General features: G+C 43.0%; 1 protein-coding gene across 1 annotated transcript in view; it reads left to right on the top strand.

Moving 5' to 3' along the window:
- Nucleotides 1–10,880: 10,880 nt before the first annotated feature.
- Fam120b (family with sequence similarity 120 member B) overlaps nucleotides 10,881–19,181 on the top strand; it is a 49,314-nt gene continuing 41,013 nt past the window's right edge. The window contains exons 1-2 of the mRNA XM_090337797.1: nucleotides 10,881–11,067; nucleotides 16,955–18,237. Coding sequence (XP_090193923.1) covers nucleotides 16,975–18,237 — 1,263 coding nt within the window. The 5' untranslated portion in view covers nucleotides 10,881–11,067; nucleotides 16,955–16,974. The remainder of the gene's footprint in view (nucleotides 11,068–16,954; nucleotides 18,238–19,181) is intronic.

Below are 19,181 nucleotides of genomic sequence, written 5' to 3'. Positions count from 1 at the left end.
CCTGAGTAGCTAGGATTACAGGCGTGAGCCACCATGCCCAGCTAAATTTTTTAAAATATTTTCATCAAAGTAATATATTTAAAATTTCAAGTAGTACTTCTAGATTTGTAATATAGCCTTTACCCACATATTTTTTATTCCCAGTATCTTCACTTTATCTCTAAGCTACTTGCTGTTATAATAAAGTTCCCACTTCAATTTTGCTGCATTTAAAATTAATTTCTTGTTTTGCTACTTCTTTTGGAAATTTATTTACATTATGAAAAGTTGTTTCTGATTCGGTCTTTATTTCCAAGTTTGTGCAGTCTCTAGATCTCTGTGGGATTCAAACATATTTACCTTCCTTTTTCAAAAGTGGAGTTTTCTTTCTGATTAAATTACTGTTCAGTATTTACCATGTAATTATTATTCAAAATTGAAGCAGAGCCTGTGATTATGTGTCATTTTTTTGTACAATGTTTTGTCTTTACTAGATTCAATAATTGCTTGGTTTATTTCCCTACTGACTTTCGTATGAGGCTATTATCATCACCAAGCTTTGAAGATCCCTCTTAAAATTCAAACACTCTTTTCTGGAGCTATTTCTCCAAGAGGCCTACATACTCTAAAAGTTAAAGGCTCCAGTTTGTGGCCAGGCTCAATGGCTCATACTTGTAATCCAAGCTACTTGGGAGGTAGAAATCTGAAAGCTACTTTCCAAGACTAGCCCCTGAAAAAAGCTAGTAAGATTTCAACATAAAAGCCTAGCATTGTGGTTCACTCTTGTAATGTCAACTATGTGGGAGGCATTAGAGGGTTAGTCCAGGCTGTCTTGTGGGGAAAAACATAAGACTGTATTTGAAAAATAACATTTTATAAAAGGGGCTGGCAACGTGGCTTAAGTAGTAGAGTATCTGTGGCCCTGAGTTCAAACCCCAGTACCATGCCATCCCCCACCCCCAGAACCAATAATTCTATACCCTAAAATATTCCTCTTGATTCATTTCTTAGTTTTGCCAAAGAGCAGCCTTTGAGATAAGGTATTTAGTAGAGACTATCCTTGAACTTGTACATCTAAAAGGATTTTTATACTTCTCACAACTTAGTAAAATTTTGACTGAGACCAATTCCAGGTTAGAATTTTGAAGTTAATGCTTCAGAATTTTGAAAGCTTCCTTGAGTCTTATGAGTTTCCACACTATATAATTTCTAATTCCTTAAATGTGAATTTTTTTTGTTTTTCCTTCCAGGAAATTTTTAAATCGTTTTCCTTATACATTATTTTTTGTTTTGAAATTCTGTGAAAAACTATCCTGTGGGGTCTTTTCAGGTTTATGTCGGGCACCTGGAAGCCCTTTCAACTTAAGAATAAGTCTTGTGGGTCTTGGATGTTTTCTTGAATTATTTCTTAAGTAATTTCCTTCTCTTCATTTCCTTTATTCACTTTTCCTTTAACCCCTATTTTTCAGATGTCAGACTACTTGGTTTAATCTTCTAATTCTTGTAGGGGTTATAATAGCTGTTTTTGTGCTTTGTTTGTTTCTTATAAGTGCCTATACTGGGGCTTGAAGTCAGAGTGTAAATTCATCCCCTTAGCTTTTTTCTCAAGGCTAGTACTCTACCACTTCAGCCACACCTCAACTGCCAGCTGTTTGATGGTTACCTGGAGATAAGAGTCTCAGGAACTCTCCTTCTCAGGATGGCTTTGAACAGTAATTTTTAGATCTCAGTCTCCTGAGTAGCTAGGATGACAGGCACAAGCAACCAACACCTGGCTTTGTCTTATGTTTTTTCTTTCTCTGTCTTCTTTTGCTCACTAAAGCTGAGATGTGATCACATTTATCTTTTATAAATTATTATCATTCATTACTTATTATTTCCTTCCTAATTTTCTTTATTATGTACTGAGTTTTGTACTCAGGGCCTCAGGCTTGCCTGGCTGGTACTCTACCACTTACACCATGCCTCTAGCCTAGTTTTCAACTGGACAGCTTTGAGGAGTCTTTGAAGTAAAATCCTTTACGTATCAGCCTCCTGAGGACCTGGGATTACAGGAATATACTACCAACAAATGGCCCACTCTCTTAATTTTCAAATTTCTTTCTTGTTCCCTGAACATCTCTTTATCTTTCTTTCATGAGTATAATTTTATCTTCTGAGACTAAAAATAAAGTTTTATAATATATAGTTTTATAATGTTTTTATCCTGCACTTTTTTCTTTTTACTATCTATATTTGTTCTTTCTCTTGTTTTCTATCTTACCAATTTTTTTTATCTTATCAATAAATATTTGGAAGTGAGGCAGAATGCCATTTGAAAGTCTTTGCAGTCCCTGAGGACTGTCTATGGAAAGACTTGCTTAAAGACCACTGTGGGGTTTTAGCCTATCTGCCTGCCCTCAGTGCAGCCCTAATTCCAGTCTAGTAGTATAAACTCCTGCTTCTGATAATTTTTTCTCTGTATTAACATCTATCTCAGCATCACCAGTAAGCAGACACATCCAGGGACTCTTTAAAGCCCCGCCCCCATGCATTCCCACATGCAGGAAACTGCCTGTACCCAGTCTAGCCCAAACTTGTACCCCTGAAGGGGATACCACCAATGGTCTAAGCCCAGCTGTGCCCAAAGAATCTCCAGTGCATTTTCAGGAGGAAAGCACCTGGGGGAGGGGAGGATAAAGCTGCACCCAGCTGCATCCTGTTGCACCTAAAAGCCAGCCTGTTCACTCCTTTATGAGAAGCCCCTTCCCACAGTGTTGAGGGTTGTGCCCAGAAAGCCCCCAAAGACTGCCAGGGACACCACCATCCATAGTGCCTGGGGTCTCCCAAAGCCCATCTGTGCTTTCCCATGCAGGACTCCCTCACCAACAGTGGGGGGTCTAATGCCCTGCTGGCCCCAGAATCCTAACTGAACATCCTTGTGTGGGATGCTTCCTTCCCCAAGGCCACAGCGCCATGAGTGGTGCCTAACCAGGCCCAAAGGCCTCTATGTGCATCTGCCACACAATGCCATCAGATAAAGTGTTGGGGACAGCACTCAGCTGGACCCAAAAGCCTACCTATACTTCTCTAGAAGACACCAATGGCACACACAGCACATACTAATAAGCCACAGCCTATTTCCACTGGACCTAATTCCTAATCTTAAATTCTACAAATACTGAAACCAGATGCATAAATTACAGCAAACAATTACAAAATTCATGATCAAGACAGCATGCACTCTCAAAACCAACAATTCACGGGCCAGGAGTTTGGCTTAACGGTAGAGTGCTTGCCTAGCATGCACAAAGACCTGGGTTGAATTCCTCAGTACCACATACATGGACAAAGCCAGAAGTGGTGCTGTAGCTCAAGTGGTAGAGCGCTAGCCTTGAGGAAAGCTGAAGGATAGTGCACAGGGTCTGAGTTCAAGCCCCAGGACTGGCCAAAAAAGCAAACCAAAACAAAAAACGACAACAAAAAATCCAAGACCTCAGAGGAAGACTCTGAGGTGAAGAAGAGAGGGAGAACAAAAGAACCATTAGACTAATGATGGAAACTACCAACCAAAAGGGCAGATCTACAAACAGAAGAATAAAGCAGGGAAAGGATGAAGAAAATGCAGGACATCCAAGATGACATCAAAAAGAACTTTACAACACCTCAATGCAGGAAATGAAAGATGAACTTACAAGATCGTCACCATGAGGACTGACATCAACAAAGAGCTAGAAGACATGAAAGGCGCTATCTCCCTATTGCGAACACAGTTGTAAGCATAGGCAAAAGAATAAGCTATGTAATAAATAAGGAGTTGCAGATAAAAAAGGAACCAGGACAAATAAGTCAAAGCAAGGAAAAAAAAAACCACTCAGAACCCACCAAAGAGACATTCAAAAATTGACAGATTTTAACCAAAAGATCAAGGTTACACATAATAGGGATAAGGGAGGGAGAAGAATTCAAAATTGAAGACATTGAAAAACTTATTCCTCAAATCTCTCCAACCTCAAGAAAAAGGTTGGAGAAATTCACTTCACAGAGACATACAGAAGTCTTAGCAGACAGGATGCAAGAAGATATACTTCTAGACATTTTAGTGAAAACTTTATACCTAAAAAACGAGGAATCAAGTTAAATGCAGCAAAATCAAAGAGGATCTTTATTACAACAGAAAGGAGGTTGGAATTACTGTAGATTTCTTCACACAAACTCTGAACGCAAGAAGAGCTCAACGTAGGATAATTCAAGCTCAGAACAACAGCTGCCAACCCAAACTGATATACCCACTGGTGTATCCAGTGAAGCTAATACTCACAATTGATGTGGATCTAAAACCTCTTGTGACAAACAAAAAAGCTAAAGAAATCCATGAATATAAAACAAGAACTACAAAGGATACTGAAGGGAACCATACAATGTGAAGAAAACAATCCAAGTCAAGGAAACACAATATTAAACAAAAATCAATAGACCAATTTACTAAACATATAAAGAAGCAGGATATAGGAAAACAACAGGAAACATGACATATTTCTTTATTATAATGTTCAACATACAATGTTGAACATTTTCAACATCAATTCCTCAACATAGATCAGCATTTTGGATCAAAAAACCAAGACCCAACCATTTGTTGTCTTCAAGAAACACATCTCAAAATGAAAGATAAGCACAATTTCTGGGTGAAGGGATGGAAAAATATCTTTCATGCAAATCCATCCTTCAATAAGGCAGGATGTTAAAAAAGACTTCTTGGAGGAATATGGGAACAAAAACATGAGAAGGGGTATCAAGGTGTGAGAAGTAATGCATCTACTATCTGGTGAATATAACTGTAACCCCTCTATGTATTACAATAAAAATAAATAAATAAAAATGCAAGGATACCAGTTCAAAACCACAGTGTACTCCACCAATACATAAACAAACAGCTTTACCACAAAATAAAAAACCACCTAAAACAAAAACAAAACAGGAGCCACGAGTTTGGCCTAGTGGTAAAGTTCTTGCCTCGAATGCACAAAGACCTGGGTTCAATTTCTTGGTACCACATACATAGAAAAAAAGCCAGAAGTGGTGCTGAGGCACAAGTGGTAGAGCTTTATCTAGTCTTGAGAAAAACCCAAGGTCAGTTCTCAGGCCTTGAGCTCAAGCCCAGAACTGGCAAACAAACAAACAGACTTCTCATTAAAATCAGTAAGAATTGACGAAGAAAGACATTACATATTTATTAATGAAGGGAATGATCCATGAAGAGGAAATTATAATAGTTAATATTTATGTACCAAACTATAGGGCACCTAAGTACATTAAACCGTCTTAGACTTACAGAACACCATAGATCCTGACATAATAACAGTGGGAGACTTTAACACTTGACAATCACAGACTGGGAGAAGATGTTTACCAGCACTACATAGGACAAAGGCCTAATATTCAAAATATACAAGGAACTAAAAAAATGTAACCCCTTCCAAAACTAATAAACCAGTCACCAAATGAGCAAAGGAGCTAAGGAGAGACCTCTCAGAAGAGGTAAGGATGGCAAAGAAACATAAGGAAATGTTCAACATCCCTGGCCATAAAGGAAATGAAGATCAAAACAACTTTAAGATGCCATCACATCTCAGTTAGATTGACCAACATTGTGAATTCAAACATCAAATGCTGGTGGGCATGGTGGCAGGGGGCAGGGGGCGGTGGTGGTGGTGGAGGGAAACCTACTGTACTCTTTGTAGGACTGTAAACCACTCTAGACAGCAGTCTGGAAGCCTCTCAAAACACTCAACCCAGATCTTCTCTATGATCCAGAACATCACAAAATCACAAGGCAGGTTACCGTAGAGACACCTGCACAATCCATGTTCACTGCTGACCATTCACAATAGCCAAGTTATAGAAACAGCCCAGATGTCAAACACTAGGTGAATAGTATACAAATTGTGGTACTTACACACAACAGAATTTTATAGTTATTAGATAAAATAGTATGATGCCACTTGTAGGGAAATAGAGGACCTAGAACAAATCGTTAAGGGAGGTAAGCCAAGCTCAGAGAAATCACTGGTGCAGGCTTTCTCTCATATGTGGAAGTTAGATCTAAAGTACCCTGGGACTGTAGACATTCACACACAGTGAGAACCGGATCCTCTTATTGGGAATGGAAACAAAAGGGTTTATTTTGTTTTGCTTGTTTATCCTTCTTTGGGGGTGTATGGGGTGGCATAGGACTTTAAGGACAAAGGATGAACAAATGTAGCAGTAGTACTCAGTAGATACCATGTTGAAAATAAACTATACAACTTGCAGGGGGATGAGAGGGGAAAACTGGGAGAAAGCAAAGGAAGGGGTGGCATTGCCCTAAAAGAAATGTACCATTACTTGACTTATGAAATGGTAACCCTCTGTAGATTATATTTTTTAAAATAATACATTAGTCTCAAGATTCTTCTTCGTTAGAAAATGCTCCTCTGGTTGTAGAGAGGAGGGTAGAATGGTGACTAGTGATGGAAGCAACGTGTCTGGGCAGTCATACTGTTTCCTTGCTTCAGGCTACAGAAGCAGTTGCCTAGGGGCAAAAGGAGCAACTGCCCTGGGTTGGGCAGAGATAAATGCAGCTTCGGGAGCCTCTGCTGTCTTCCTGGTTCCCAAGTCTACTGAGACTATGAATAATATTGCTGTGTTGAAGGACTGCTGGCTTTTTGGCAATTTCTGCCTCATGTTCCTAGAAGTCTGGAAACTGTCAGTCAAGCAGCTGCTTCTTTGGAGGTTCCTGGAGTTGTCTTCAGGACAACTGCTGCTCTTTTAAAATCTTCTCGGGGCCTGGAGTTTAGCCTAGTGGTAGAGTGCTTGCCTACCATGCATGAAGCCCTGGGCTCGATTCCTTGGTACCACATACACAAAAAAGGCCAGCTGTGGCTCAAATGGTAGACCAGTAGCCTTGAGAAAGCCCAAGGACAGTGCTCAGGCCCTGAGTTCAAGCCCCAAGACTGACAGAATGAAAAAAAAAAAATCTCAGCTGCCAGGAAGAGACTGTGATCGACACCCAGAGGACACTTCAGTTGTGGATGCCCCAAGAGGGGTCAGTCCAGGGAATCACTGAAACTGCTGGGCCATGGCCCCAAATGAGGTATTGTTTGGGGATGTCCTGTTTCTATGACAACTTCAGATAGCCCTTAGCTGATTTCACCCTCAGCTTCTGCAGACCCACGGCAGAAGTCCCGGAGACCTTCCTTTGTTGTATCCATGCTCAGCACATGTTCAGTTCACTGCCTACTTGGGGTCTTACTGCAAGTAGAATGTGCTGAATTGTTTGTACGACAAGGTGACAGCAAAGATGCGACTTCCAGGATTGGTTAACCTCAGGGGCATAGATCAGAGCCGACAGGGAAGTCAGGAGGCAAGACTGTGGTGGAGCTCTGAGCACTAGGAAGGAGGGCAGAGGCGCTGGCGAGGGGAGAGACGTAAGACAGAGCTGTCGACAGAGCTGTGGGCGCAAAGGGTGGAAGAAGCATCCCAGAGAGCCGTGCAGAGCGGAGTCTCAGCTGCCGGACACATGCGGAGCCGGAGCCCCGAACCCGAGCCTCACACACCGGCTGGGCGGCTGGGCGCGGTCCGCTCCTGGGTCCCCCAGCGGCACACGAGTGCGGCGGCACTTGCTCCCCCCGCCCGCCCGGCCCCGCGGGGGTCGGGTCCACAGCGCCCACACCCTCCACGCAAGGCCACTCCATCCCCCAAGCTGCCGCCGGTGAGCCGGGCCCGGGACTCTGCTGAGAGGGCAGGGGTCGGGGACCGGCCGCCCTGCTCGCCTCCGCGCTCGGGCCCAGCCGCCCGCCATCCCCGTGCCCACGGCCACCCAAAGTTGCAGCCTGCCGGCCTCCTCGGCTTCGCTACACTGTGGAAGCCTCCGGACGGTGCTCCAGACGGTCGCCTGCGCCGCCGGGGCCGCCTGCGCCGCGGGGGCCGCGACCCGGGCCGGAAGGACGCGCGTGCACCGCCTCCGCCGACGCCGGGCGCCCGGGGAGAGCGGGGCGGCGGGGCCCGCGCCTGCGCCTGCGCGACGCCGAGCGTCAGGAGCGCGCGCGTCCACGGGCCCGCGGGCCTGCGCGGCGCCCGCCTCGCCGCCGCCGAGTCCGCGCCGGCGCCTGCGCGCCCCCCTCCAGGCCCTAGGCGCCTGCGCACAGAGCTGGCCGGCGAGCGGAAGCGTCTCGAGTGGGGGCGGAAGCGAGTGCGTGGGGACGAGGCCGAGGGCCGGGGAGCCCGCTGTCGGGAGCCCGGCCGCCACGCCCGCCCGGCCGCCGCCGCCGCCGCCGCCGCCGCCGCCGCGGAGAGCCGAGGCGCGGCCCACCGCGTCCCCGCCGGGCGCTCCCCTGAGGTGAGCCCCGGGGCTCGGCTTCCTCCGGCTCCTGCCTCCAGCTCGCCCCCTTCCCGCCCGCCTCCCGTCCTCCTCTCTCCGCGCCGTCCTCCGTCCTCTCTCGTTCCCTCGCCAGTCACCACCGGGCCCGGGGACGCGCTCCTTCCCGAGCCCGCCGGGCGCCGGCCCCGCCTCTGCCCCCGGCCGCGGCGCGTCCCGCGCGGGCCGAGCCGGCTCCCCCGCCGCGCTGCGCCTCGGCCGCCGCGCTCCCGGGTGGGTCCCGGCGCGGGGGAGCGCGGGCACGGCGGCAGCCCCGGGGACGGCCGGACCCGCCGCGCGCGGGGCGTCCCGGCGGCGCAGGCCCGGCCTCGTGCGCCTGGGCGTCCTTTGCTGCGGGCCGGTTCCGCGGCCCGGTCAGTAATCCACCGGGCGGGGGTCTCCCGGCCCCCCGCCGCCCGCCGGCCCAGGCCCCAGCTGCGCTCCGCGGCTCAGGGGCGTTCCCGGAAAGCTCGCGCCCCTCCCACCACGTCCCAGCTTTCACGTTTCTTCCAGCCGCGTTGACAGCTCTGACACCTTTGCCCACCCAGAAAATTACACCAGGTCCTTGGCATTGTCCACTCCTCCCTGAATGAAGGCGGATTGTGGCGAGAGTTGGCCGCAGCGTCCCTCGCGTAGGTGGGCTCTTCCTGTGGTTTATGTTCCTTATTTTTTGGTGGGTCACGGGGCTTGAACTCGGCCTGGGAGCTAGCTGTCCCCGAGCTCTTCAGCTCAGGGCTACCTCCCTCCCTCTGAGCCAAGTCCCACCTCCCATTTCCTAGAGGTTAATGGAGATGAGTCTCCGTTTCTGTTGTGCCTGGGCTGGCTTTGAACCTTGATCCTCAGATCTCAGCCTCCTGGGTAGCTAGGATGACAGGGGTGAGCCACACATCTTTAATCCCAGGCCTGATATCGAGAATCCTACTAACCGTTCAGGGCCGTCTCTTAAGATGTGAGAGAGAGAGCGCGCGACCATGCTTAATCTCACAGGCTGCTTTTATAGGCCACCAGCCAAGTGTCTTTTTTTTTTTTTAACGTTTATAATTAGTTTCTCTTTAAAAAGATCCCAATTAAAAGAGTTTCACTCTTGTCCTTCTGACCTTCTCTCTCCTTCCTATTCCTACTGAATTGTATTTATATTTAAATAACTGTAAGATACTTCTAAAGTACTTTCTTAATAGCAGTTTGAAGTCCACCCAGTTTGAGGAAAAAAGTTACCTTACTTTTTTTTTTTTTTTTTTACAAATACATGAGTGGTGTGCAATGATTAAATAAGCTGTCTTTACCTCGAAAATCAGTGCCAAATGACCAGTACCAGAGTGTCATGTTCCTTATAAACAAATACAACTCATTAAGAAGAAATCTAAGTTATCTTAAGTTATCTTTTTTGGATGTGGTGTTGGCGATTGAACCTGGGACTTTCTAGGCTTGAGACATGCCCTCAACCCTCTTTTTTTGGTTGTTTTTTATTTTGCTTTTAAAACAGTCTTGTCCCTACTTTTGCCTGAGCTGGCCTCTGCCTCCTGAGTAGCTGTGATTATAGATGTGCCCGGCTAAGTCAAGTTTATTATTATTATATCCTAACATAAACTGAATCAAAATTATACTCTTCAGCATATTTGCTTGTATAAATCCACATCTATATACTAAGTTCTGGAAAAGTGGGCAGTATTAATATTGTGTTAGAATATTAGTCCAAAAAACTCAGTACAGATTCATGTAAATTATTAAAGTCATTTACAATAAGACTGGACTAACTAGGACAAGAGGAAAGCATCTTTCTAAATAGGTCTTTTTTTTTTTTTTTTTTTTTTTGCCAGTCCTGGGCTTGGGCTCAGGGCTTGAGCACTGTCCTTGGACTTTCTCAAGGCTAGCGCTCTACCACTTGAGCCTCAGCACCACTTCCAGCTTTTTGCTATGTATGTGGTACCGAGGAATCGAACCCGGGTCTTCGTGCATGCTAGGCAAGCACTCTACCACTAGGCCAAACTCCCAGCCCTTTCTAAATAGTTTTTGAGGGCCATGAGTTTAGCCTAGTGGTAGAGTGCTTGCCTCACATGCATGATGACCCGGATTCAATTCCTGGCTACCACATAACAGAAAAAAGCCAGAAATGGTGCTGTGGCTCAAGTGGTAGAGCTCTAGCCTTGAGAAAGCCCAAGGACAGTGCTCAGGCCCTGAGTTCAGGCCCCAGCACTGACAAAAAAAAAAATATATATATATATATATGTAAATAAATAAAACTAGTAAATAGTTTTTGAGATTTGCTTTTTTCCCGTTAACACTAATATATCCCATTTATGGTAGGATATTTTTTAAAATGTATTCCTTATGCTCTTAAGTTGAATGTACTGAATGTCATATAAACATTCCTTCATGATCACAAGTGAACATTTTAAACCTGGTTATGTTGAGATGTAAACAGTAATGCTCTCATTGTGTATGTGTAGCTGGTTTCTGTGTTACTCCTTCAGTGTTTCTAATGTCTTTCTAATTATGCTTTATCCTTTTGTTTCTCTGTGTCAGCTGTCATACCTGTTTGGAGTTGTCTTTCCATATACTCTTATCTGCTTCAGGCTCAGGAGCTAATTTGGTAGGACTTAGTTGAAAAAAAAAAAATAGTCCAGAGACAACCATAAGAGCTTGAAGGAGTCTTCTGTGATTTGGTGGCTGTGATTTGGTTATCACTGAGCTGCTGCAAGGTCAAGTGAAAGGTAAGGCCTAGTGAAAAGAAACTTGCCTTTTGATTGAGACTTTAGGGAGATAGCTTTACCTTTCATACCTGTTGTTTCTGGAATGTGTTTGCTTACCTTTTTTGCTAAAAAGTGCTTTTGACAGAAGAGGTTGAATACCACTGACAATATGTCTAATTTGGGCCAGTAGGACAAGAGGGGCTATCTATCATGGGACTTACTTTTAGTAACTTACATATAAAGTGTCCAGTTGGTTATGTTTTGACATTTGTACATATTGCCAGGGTTTCTTCTTTCTTCAAGGATGATGAGTCCTTGACAGCTCCTTTTCAAGATTCATCATCTATTAAGGGATCTCATCTTGTTTGTTGTTATATCCATGGTCTTAGCAGGGACCTTGAGCATGGAAAACATTCCAGGATCATTTACCAAGTGAATGTTAGGAATTTGGTTGGGCCGGTGGGGTGCTGTTGTCCTAGTTCAGAAGCCATGCTTATGTTATTGTTCTTAAGTCCATCATCTCTGGGGTCCAGAACAACCTAAGAAGCCTTGTCACTAGGTAGTATCAATAATAGGATTTGGCTGGGCGCTTTGGCTCGCACCTGTAATCCTAGCTACTCAGGAGACTGGGATCTGTAGATCGAGGTTCAAAGTCAGCCCAGGCACTAAAGATTGTGAGATTCCTTCCCCCCCCCCCCCCCCCCCGCCGGTCCTGGGCCTTGAACTCAGGGCCTGGGAATTATCCTTGGGCTTTCTCAAGGCTAGAGCTCTACCACTTGAGCCACAGCACCATTTCTGGCTTTTTCCAGTACTTGAACCTGGGTCTTTGTGCATGCTAGGCAAGCACTCTACCATTAGGCTAAACTCCTGACCCAAGACTGTGAGATTCTTATCCCCAGTTAACCACTAGAAAACAGGAAATGGGCCTGTGGCTCTAGGGGTAGGGTGGTAGCCTTGAGCTGAAGAGCTCAGGTACAGTGCCCAGGCCCAGGGTCCAAACCCCAGGTCTGACAAAAATAAATAAATAATAGTAGGATTTGACTGGAGTATGCTGGTCTTCCAGTTTCTACCAGTGTTTGTCAGTTGAATGATTAAATGAGCTGCTGGGTTTTCAGTTTCCCCTGTCTCCATTCTCGGGTAACCCAGTAGCTAGGACTGGAGAACGGAACTACAATCTAGACCATGAATCTTTCTGCTCTGGGTGCCTGCTGCTCCCTGCAGCTCCTGAAATGTCCTGAATTGATGTGTGTTTTCTAAGGCCTGGGGTAAGATGCTGCAGTGATTCTATTTTTTTTTCAACTGTCTTTAGCCACAGGTAGAATCTATGAACTGCAGATCCCATATTTTTTTCTTTATATCCCTTTCTTTGTGTCCACTCATTAATTCTTCCACATACCCGTTAGGCCCCTCATATACAAGATATTGTCTAGAGGCCCACTTTACTGGTAGTGATTCCTAGAGCACCTCAGGCTCTGTTTTAGCTATATGACTCCTGCCTAATAATCCATAACTTTTGTTTTCTTTCTAAATAACAATTATCTAGATATGAACATTTTCCTGTCTACTATGTAGGTAGAATTAATTTCATATATACATTTTTTTGTATGTGTGCTGGTCCTGAGGCTTGAACTTGGTCTGAACACTATCCCTGAGCTTTTTTGCTTCAAGTTAGTGCACTACTACTTGAGCCACAACTTCACTTCTGTCTTTTTCTGTAATTTTATCGGAGATACAGTTTCACAGACTTTCTTGCCTGGACTAACTTCACACTGTGATCCTCAGATCTCAGCCTCCTGGGTAGTTAGAGTTATAGCCATAAGCCACCAGAGCCTAGCTATTTTTATCTATATATAATAAACACCTTTAGAGAATGAAAAGCCTCTATACATGTTCTACATGTAATGTCCACAAGCCTCTATACATGTTCTACATGTAATGTCCACAACTTTCTGTCTTTTGGGACATTTTCCCTGTACTGTTGTTAGGACACTGAGTAGATATTATGAATATTTAACCGTTGAATACTGGAAATTATCCCCCAATATTATAAGTTCCATAGTCCTTTCCTACCCAAGTTCTTGTATATGCCAGGGAAAAGTATATTGTCAAACCATACTTGCTCCGTTCAAAATGTGTGTAATTGACAGGGCTAAAGATTGCAAAAAGGTAGTGCTTACTTTGTTAAAATAGTAGGCTTTTCAGTGTAGGGTGAGATGCAGAAATGTAGGAATAAAAAGTCAAAAGTGGTGCTGTGGTTCAAGTGATAGAAAACTAGTGTTGAGCAAAAGTGCTCAAGAACAGTGCCTGGACCCTCAGTTCAAGCCCCAGGACTGGCAAAGAAAAAAAAAAAATTCAGAGCAGAAAAGTAAGACTAGCTTCCTGTAAAATAAAATACAGAAAATATTTTGAGGAACTTATTACTATTTTCAGTTTTTGGAGAAAATGATTGAAACCAAAATGCATTGGCAAGGGAAGGCAGTCAGATCAAAAGTAGCAGGAGCTGTTTTTGAAGTTGGGGGCCTATCAGTCTAGAAGGGGAATGCCAGGTTGGTTCTCTTCTCCAAGCTCTGTCTTCCTGTGTGCTGGTTTCTGTGTCTTGAGCAGATCAGCCTGAGCCCAAAGGTATAGAGGAAGGAGTTACCAGTTACTTCTCATTAAGTAAGGACTCAGTTGGTCCCTAATACCCAGCACAGAGGTATAGAGAAGTAGGATTTTCACACAACAAAGAAACTGAATCAGACTCCATATTCTCTTTTGCCTGTGCATCCTCAACTACCATATAAAGCCTTCTAAATCCAGAGCTAGTAATAGACAGTAAAGACAATTATCTGGATGTAAAAGCTTAGTATTATTTTCTGTTCATTCTGACCAGTTTTTTTGGTTTTTAATTCCCTTCTGAAAGTCTATATCTTTTTTTTATTTTATATTTTTTATTGTAATTAATAAAAGGGTTATATGATATTTGCCAGATAGAAGGTGTATTAATTCACATATATTGATACCCTTTCACATGTCTTGGTCCCCATTACCCTCCCCTCCACCCCCCTACCCCCGTCTTGGTTTTCCTCTCTTCCCTATCCAATTTCAAATAACCAAATACAAATAAATCCAGTATATCAGATAACAAAGTGAGATACTGTAACAATATGAGATAACCAAGGGACAGCAAAAGAGATGAGAGATAACCTAGTACATTAAGGACAACAATCATTCATTATATGGCTTTTGTTTCAATATCCTGGAGGTCTTTTCAATTAGCTTCATAGTATATGGCCTTATGTATCAAGGTTTTGCTCTATTGCAGATCTCTGCTAGTAGAGCCCAAGGTTTCTACTGATTATGACAAATGAGGAAAACCATTGAGCCTAAGTTCCTTTGAAGCTGGCTTACTTCACTTAATATGATTTTTTCTAAGACTTTCCATTTCCTAACAAATGGGGCAATGTCGTTTTTTCTGACAGCAGCATAGAATTCCATTGTGTACAAATTGTACACAACTTGTTGATCCACTCATCAACTGAGGGACATCTAGGTTGGTTCCATATTTTTGCTATGGTAAATAATGCTGCAATGAACATTGTTGTGGTAGTGGATTTAGTATGCCCCAGTTTCTGGATGGTTGGGTAAATGCCAAGTAGTGGAATTGCTGGGTCATAGAGGAGCTCTATGTTTAGCCTTTTGAGGCACTGCCATACTGCTTTCCATAGTGGTTGAACGAGTTTGCACTCCCATCAACAGTGTAATAGTGATCCCTCCTGGCCACATCCCCTCCAGCATCTGTTGTTATTAGTTTTCCTGATCCTGGCCATTCTAACTGGAGTGAGGTGGAACCTTAGAGTTGTTTTGATTTGCATTTCTTTTATGACCAGAGATGTTGAGCATTTCTTCATGTGTCTGTAGGCCATTTAGACTCTCTTTAAGTCTTTGGCCCATTTTTTAATGGGATGGTTGTTACTTTGGAGGTTAGTTTTGGAGTGATTCAATTTTTTGAGCTGTTGATATATTTTAGATATGAGGCCTTTGTCCGTTGTTTGGTTGGTGAAGATCTTCTCCCACTCTGTAGGCTTCCTAATTAATTTACTAGCTATGTCCTTTGCCATACAAAAGCTCTGCAGTTTAATGCAGTCCCAGTTTTCCAGCCTTTCTCTTATTTGCTGTGATTCTTGGTCCTTATTAAGAAAGTTTCGACCTGTGCCAAGGAGGCCTAGTGTATCTCCTATTCCTTCTTGTGAAGTTTTCAGTGTGTCAGCTTTTACCTCCAGGTTGAAAGTCTATATCTTACCTACAGCATTAAGCAGCCCCCAGTGCTGAAGGGAAAAAAAAAAACTAAAAAGAGTTACAACTTGACAGAGTATAGGATCCATGCCCAAGAGTCCAACAAGAACCCCTGATAGCTCATATAGTCACATTATGAGGCTCAACTTGTACTTCATTACTGATGCTTAAGTTACTCAAATGCCATGTTTCATTTTCATAATAAAGTCCTGTGTCAGTAATAGTACAGTAATGATTTGGGGCATTTGTATTCATTGTATTCAATAATGTAATGAGCAAGGGTTCTCTAGATTTCAGCATAAAATGTGTGATATTTATGTTTACTTAACTTTATATGTCTTCATTATTAATGGCTCTTAAACAGATAACTTCAAGTTCTATGCATTATGTACAGTGTCCACTGGCAATAAGTAAATTCCCAGAAGGTAGTCCTATGAGGGTACTTCTCAACCTAGAATGTATTTACACTTTCCTTGTTTGTAGAGTGAAATCTGTGGACTTTGCCAGTATAAGAAGAGCTGTTTTCAAGATTGAGGAGTATCCATCTTTTCTGGTAGCTGGTGCATACACTGTAGAGTGAGAGTGCTGATAGGGATTGCTCCCTCACCCCTGGGACTCAAAGAGGCATTTATTTTGTGGTTGCTATTTACATATTAAGATTTTTTCAGTATTGCATTCTGCTTGCATTTTTCTCGAATATCATAGTTCTAACAACTATATAGTATCTCTTCAAATATTAGAATGAATATCATTCCCTTCAGTCACTATCTCAAAGGTTCCAGGTAGCACATTTAATTTTAATGTAGTTCTTTTCAACACTTTATTCTTGATACTCTTTTCCATACTTATTGCTTGGCTTTTTCACTCAAAGCTTGCACTCTCTTACTTGAGTCATATCTTCAGTTCCAGCTTTTTACATCTTAATTTGACATGAGTCTCTTGGATTCTTTCTTCCCCAAATTGGCTTTACACGACAATCCTCGGATCTTAGACTCCAAAGTAGTTAAACAAATGCCAAGTGCAACACCTTTTATGAGATATACTTGACACAGTGTTTACATGCACATCATGACCTATCAACACTACCCTAAGTGTTACATATATCTATTATCCCCAGAGCATCACTTTGGGAATCTCTCCCTCTGTCGCCTCCATAGCACATACTGTTAGTTTGCTTTGTGTTACTGCAGGCTAGCCTGTACCTTTCACCTTGAGGTAAAATTTTGTTTATCAAGTCATACAGTAAAAGTATGTTGAGAATTATCCATGCTACATGTTTCAATTTATATTTTTATATTTAAAATATAACTCCGTCAAAGATTCTAGGTAGGAGATAGTTGTTTTAAACTTGACCTTTATGAATTTGGTTGAGAAATTTCTTAACTATTAGTTTTACTGAAAAAAAAAATCTTACAAGATTGCTCTGCTATATATATTGTCCTTGTGAAAATTCAACACCAGTGTATTTCAATTGAAAACTCTAGGCTTCTAGCCAGATGTCATGTTAACTCAGTGACATAGGTTTTTTTTTGTGGTTGTTTTAAAATATTAAATATTGTATTTACTTTGAGAAGTGCCATATGTCTAGTGATAATGCCATAGTTACTAATTACAGATTTATTGTTCTTTGCAGGTCCTTTCCAGTGTTCAATTATGGGTGTGAGAGGTTTGCAGGGATTTGTGGGAAGTACCTGCCCACATATATGTACCGTAGTAAATTTCAGAGAGCTGGCAGAGCACCACCGAAGCACATACCCAGGATCTACTCCTACCATCGTGGTGGATGCCATGTGCTGTCTTCGATATTGGTATACTCCAGAATCTTGGATATGTGGTGGCCAATGGAAAGAATACTTTTCTGCTTTGCGTGATTTTGTTCAAACCTTTACAGATGTTGGTATCAAGCTGGTATTCTTTTTTGATGGCATGGTAGAGAAGGATAAGAGAGATGAGTGGGTGAAGAGGAGACTTAAGAACAACAAAGAGATATCCAGAATTTTCCAGCATATCAAGTCACACCAGGAGCAGCCAGGCAGAAACATGTTCTTTATTCCTTCTGGGCTTGCTATATTTACACGGTTTGCTTTGAAGACCCTAGGTCAGGAAACTTTGTGTTCATTACAAGAAGCAGATTATGAGGTTTCTTCCTATGGTCGCCAACACAACTGTCTTGGAATTCTTGGGGAAGACACTGATTACTTGATTTATGACACTTGTCCCTACTTTTCAATTAGTGAGCTCTGCTTAGAGAGTCTTAACACTGTCATGCTCTGTCGAGAGAAGCTCTGTGAAAGTTTGGGCCTCCAGGTGGCAGACCTTCCTCTACTGGCATGCTTACTTGGCAATGATGTGGTTCCAGAGGGCATGTTTGAAAGCTTTCGATACAAGTGCTTGTCTTACTACACTTCTGTGAAAGAGAACTTTGACAAAAAAGGCAGTGTAATCTTAGCTGTGTCAGACCATATATCTAAAGTTCTTCACTTGTATCAAGGTGAGAAAAAATTAGAAGAGATACTACCTTTGGGACCAAACAAAGCTCTCTTTTACAAAGGAGTGGCATCATATCTTTTGCCAGGCCAGAAATCTCCATGGCTTTTCCAGAGACCCAAAAGTGTAATAATGGAAATACCAGCAGTATCCATAAATTTGGAGCCAAAATCCAAGCAAGAAGTTCCCATGTGTACAGATTCTGATTCCAGGGAAGAAGTTCCCGTGTATACAGATCCTGATTCCAAGCAGGAAGTTCCCATGTGTGTACACTCTGAAATCAAACATGAATTACCTAGGCGAACAGTTCCTGAAGTGAATCCAGAAGCACCTGTGCGTATCTACCCTGAAGTTAAAGAAGACCTTATGAATACAGAGGTTGAAAAAGAGCAAGAAGTAACCATGGTTTCAAATCCTGAAATCTTAAAGGTAGGCGAATGTCTTCCCCCAGTCTAAGATAATCATGATGAAAGTATACCCACTAAATGTGTTAGTATTTACTGACTATACCTGCTAAAGGACTACAGGGAGACGCATAATAGGAACCTATATTGTAACCTAAATTTGATGTCACATGAATATAATGGGAGAATGACTGTTGGAATTGTAAGCTGAATTGTGTTGTGGTAAGGTACAAGAAGAAAGTCCCAAAGAGGTGGACCCAGAAACAGACCTTCTAGGGGCCAACATTTGCTTTGAATAAAGAAACACATGGGGGTAGATGAGCCCTACAGATACAACATTTGGACCTTTGTCAGTGAGGAACACAAGAATTCATCCAGGCTGAAGCCTAGGGTTGGGGGATGGGGAAAGAAGTGAAAAGGTAATTAGTCACAGCTGTATTGGGCAAGTTATTAAGTACCAAAGTCAGAATTTGAGCTAGTTCTCTACATACTAAGGAACAGTTGAAGACTTTTGGGGAGAACCACTATTAACCTGATGGTATGAGTTCTGTGATAGGCATAATGCTTAACTTTTTCTACATGACCCTCTCATCCCTGTGAAAAGGACTATCCTGGGATTTGTTTTTCTCCTCTAGTGCTGGGGATCAGAACCCAAGGCTTAATACATATTAAGCCTATGGTCTACCCCAGAGCTATATCTGCATGCCTGGTTTAGCAGGTAAGGTATATGTATGGTCTACATGAATATCTAGAGGGATCACAAACTTTTGTGTATAGCCTTGTATTACCATGTTTCACCACAGAATTCCTACCTGTATATCCAGGAATTCTCTGCTATTTTTCATAACCAGTCTTATTATATCTTGTTGCTTTTACATATTAAATGAGTTGTGAGGGCCAGGAGTTTGGCCTGATGATAAGAGTGCTTGCTGAGCATTCAAGAAGACCCAGGTTTGATTCCTCGATACC

Source organism: Megascapheus bottae, chromosome 8 (assembly GCF_031878675.1).
Source record: "Megascapheus bottae isolate mThoBot1 chromosome 8, mThoBot2.hap1, whole genome shotgun sequence".
Lineage (NCBI taxonomy): Eukaryota > Metazoa > Chordata > Mammalia > Rodentia > Geomyidae > Megascapheus > Megascapheus bottae.
The sequence above is the reverse complement of the archived record's forward strand: the minus strand, read 5'-3'. Positions and strand labels throughout refer to the sequence as shown.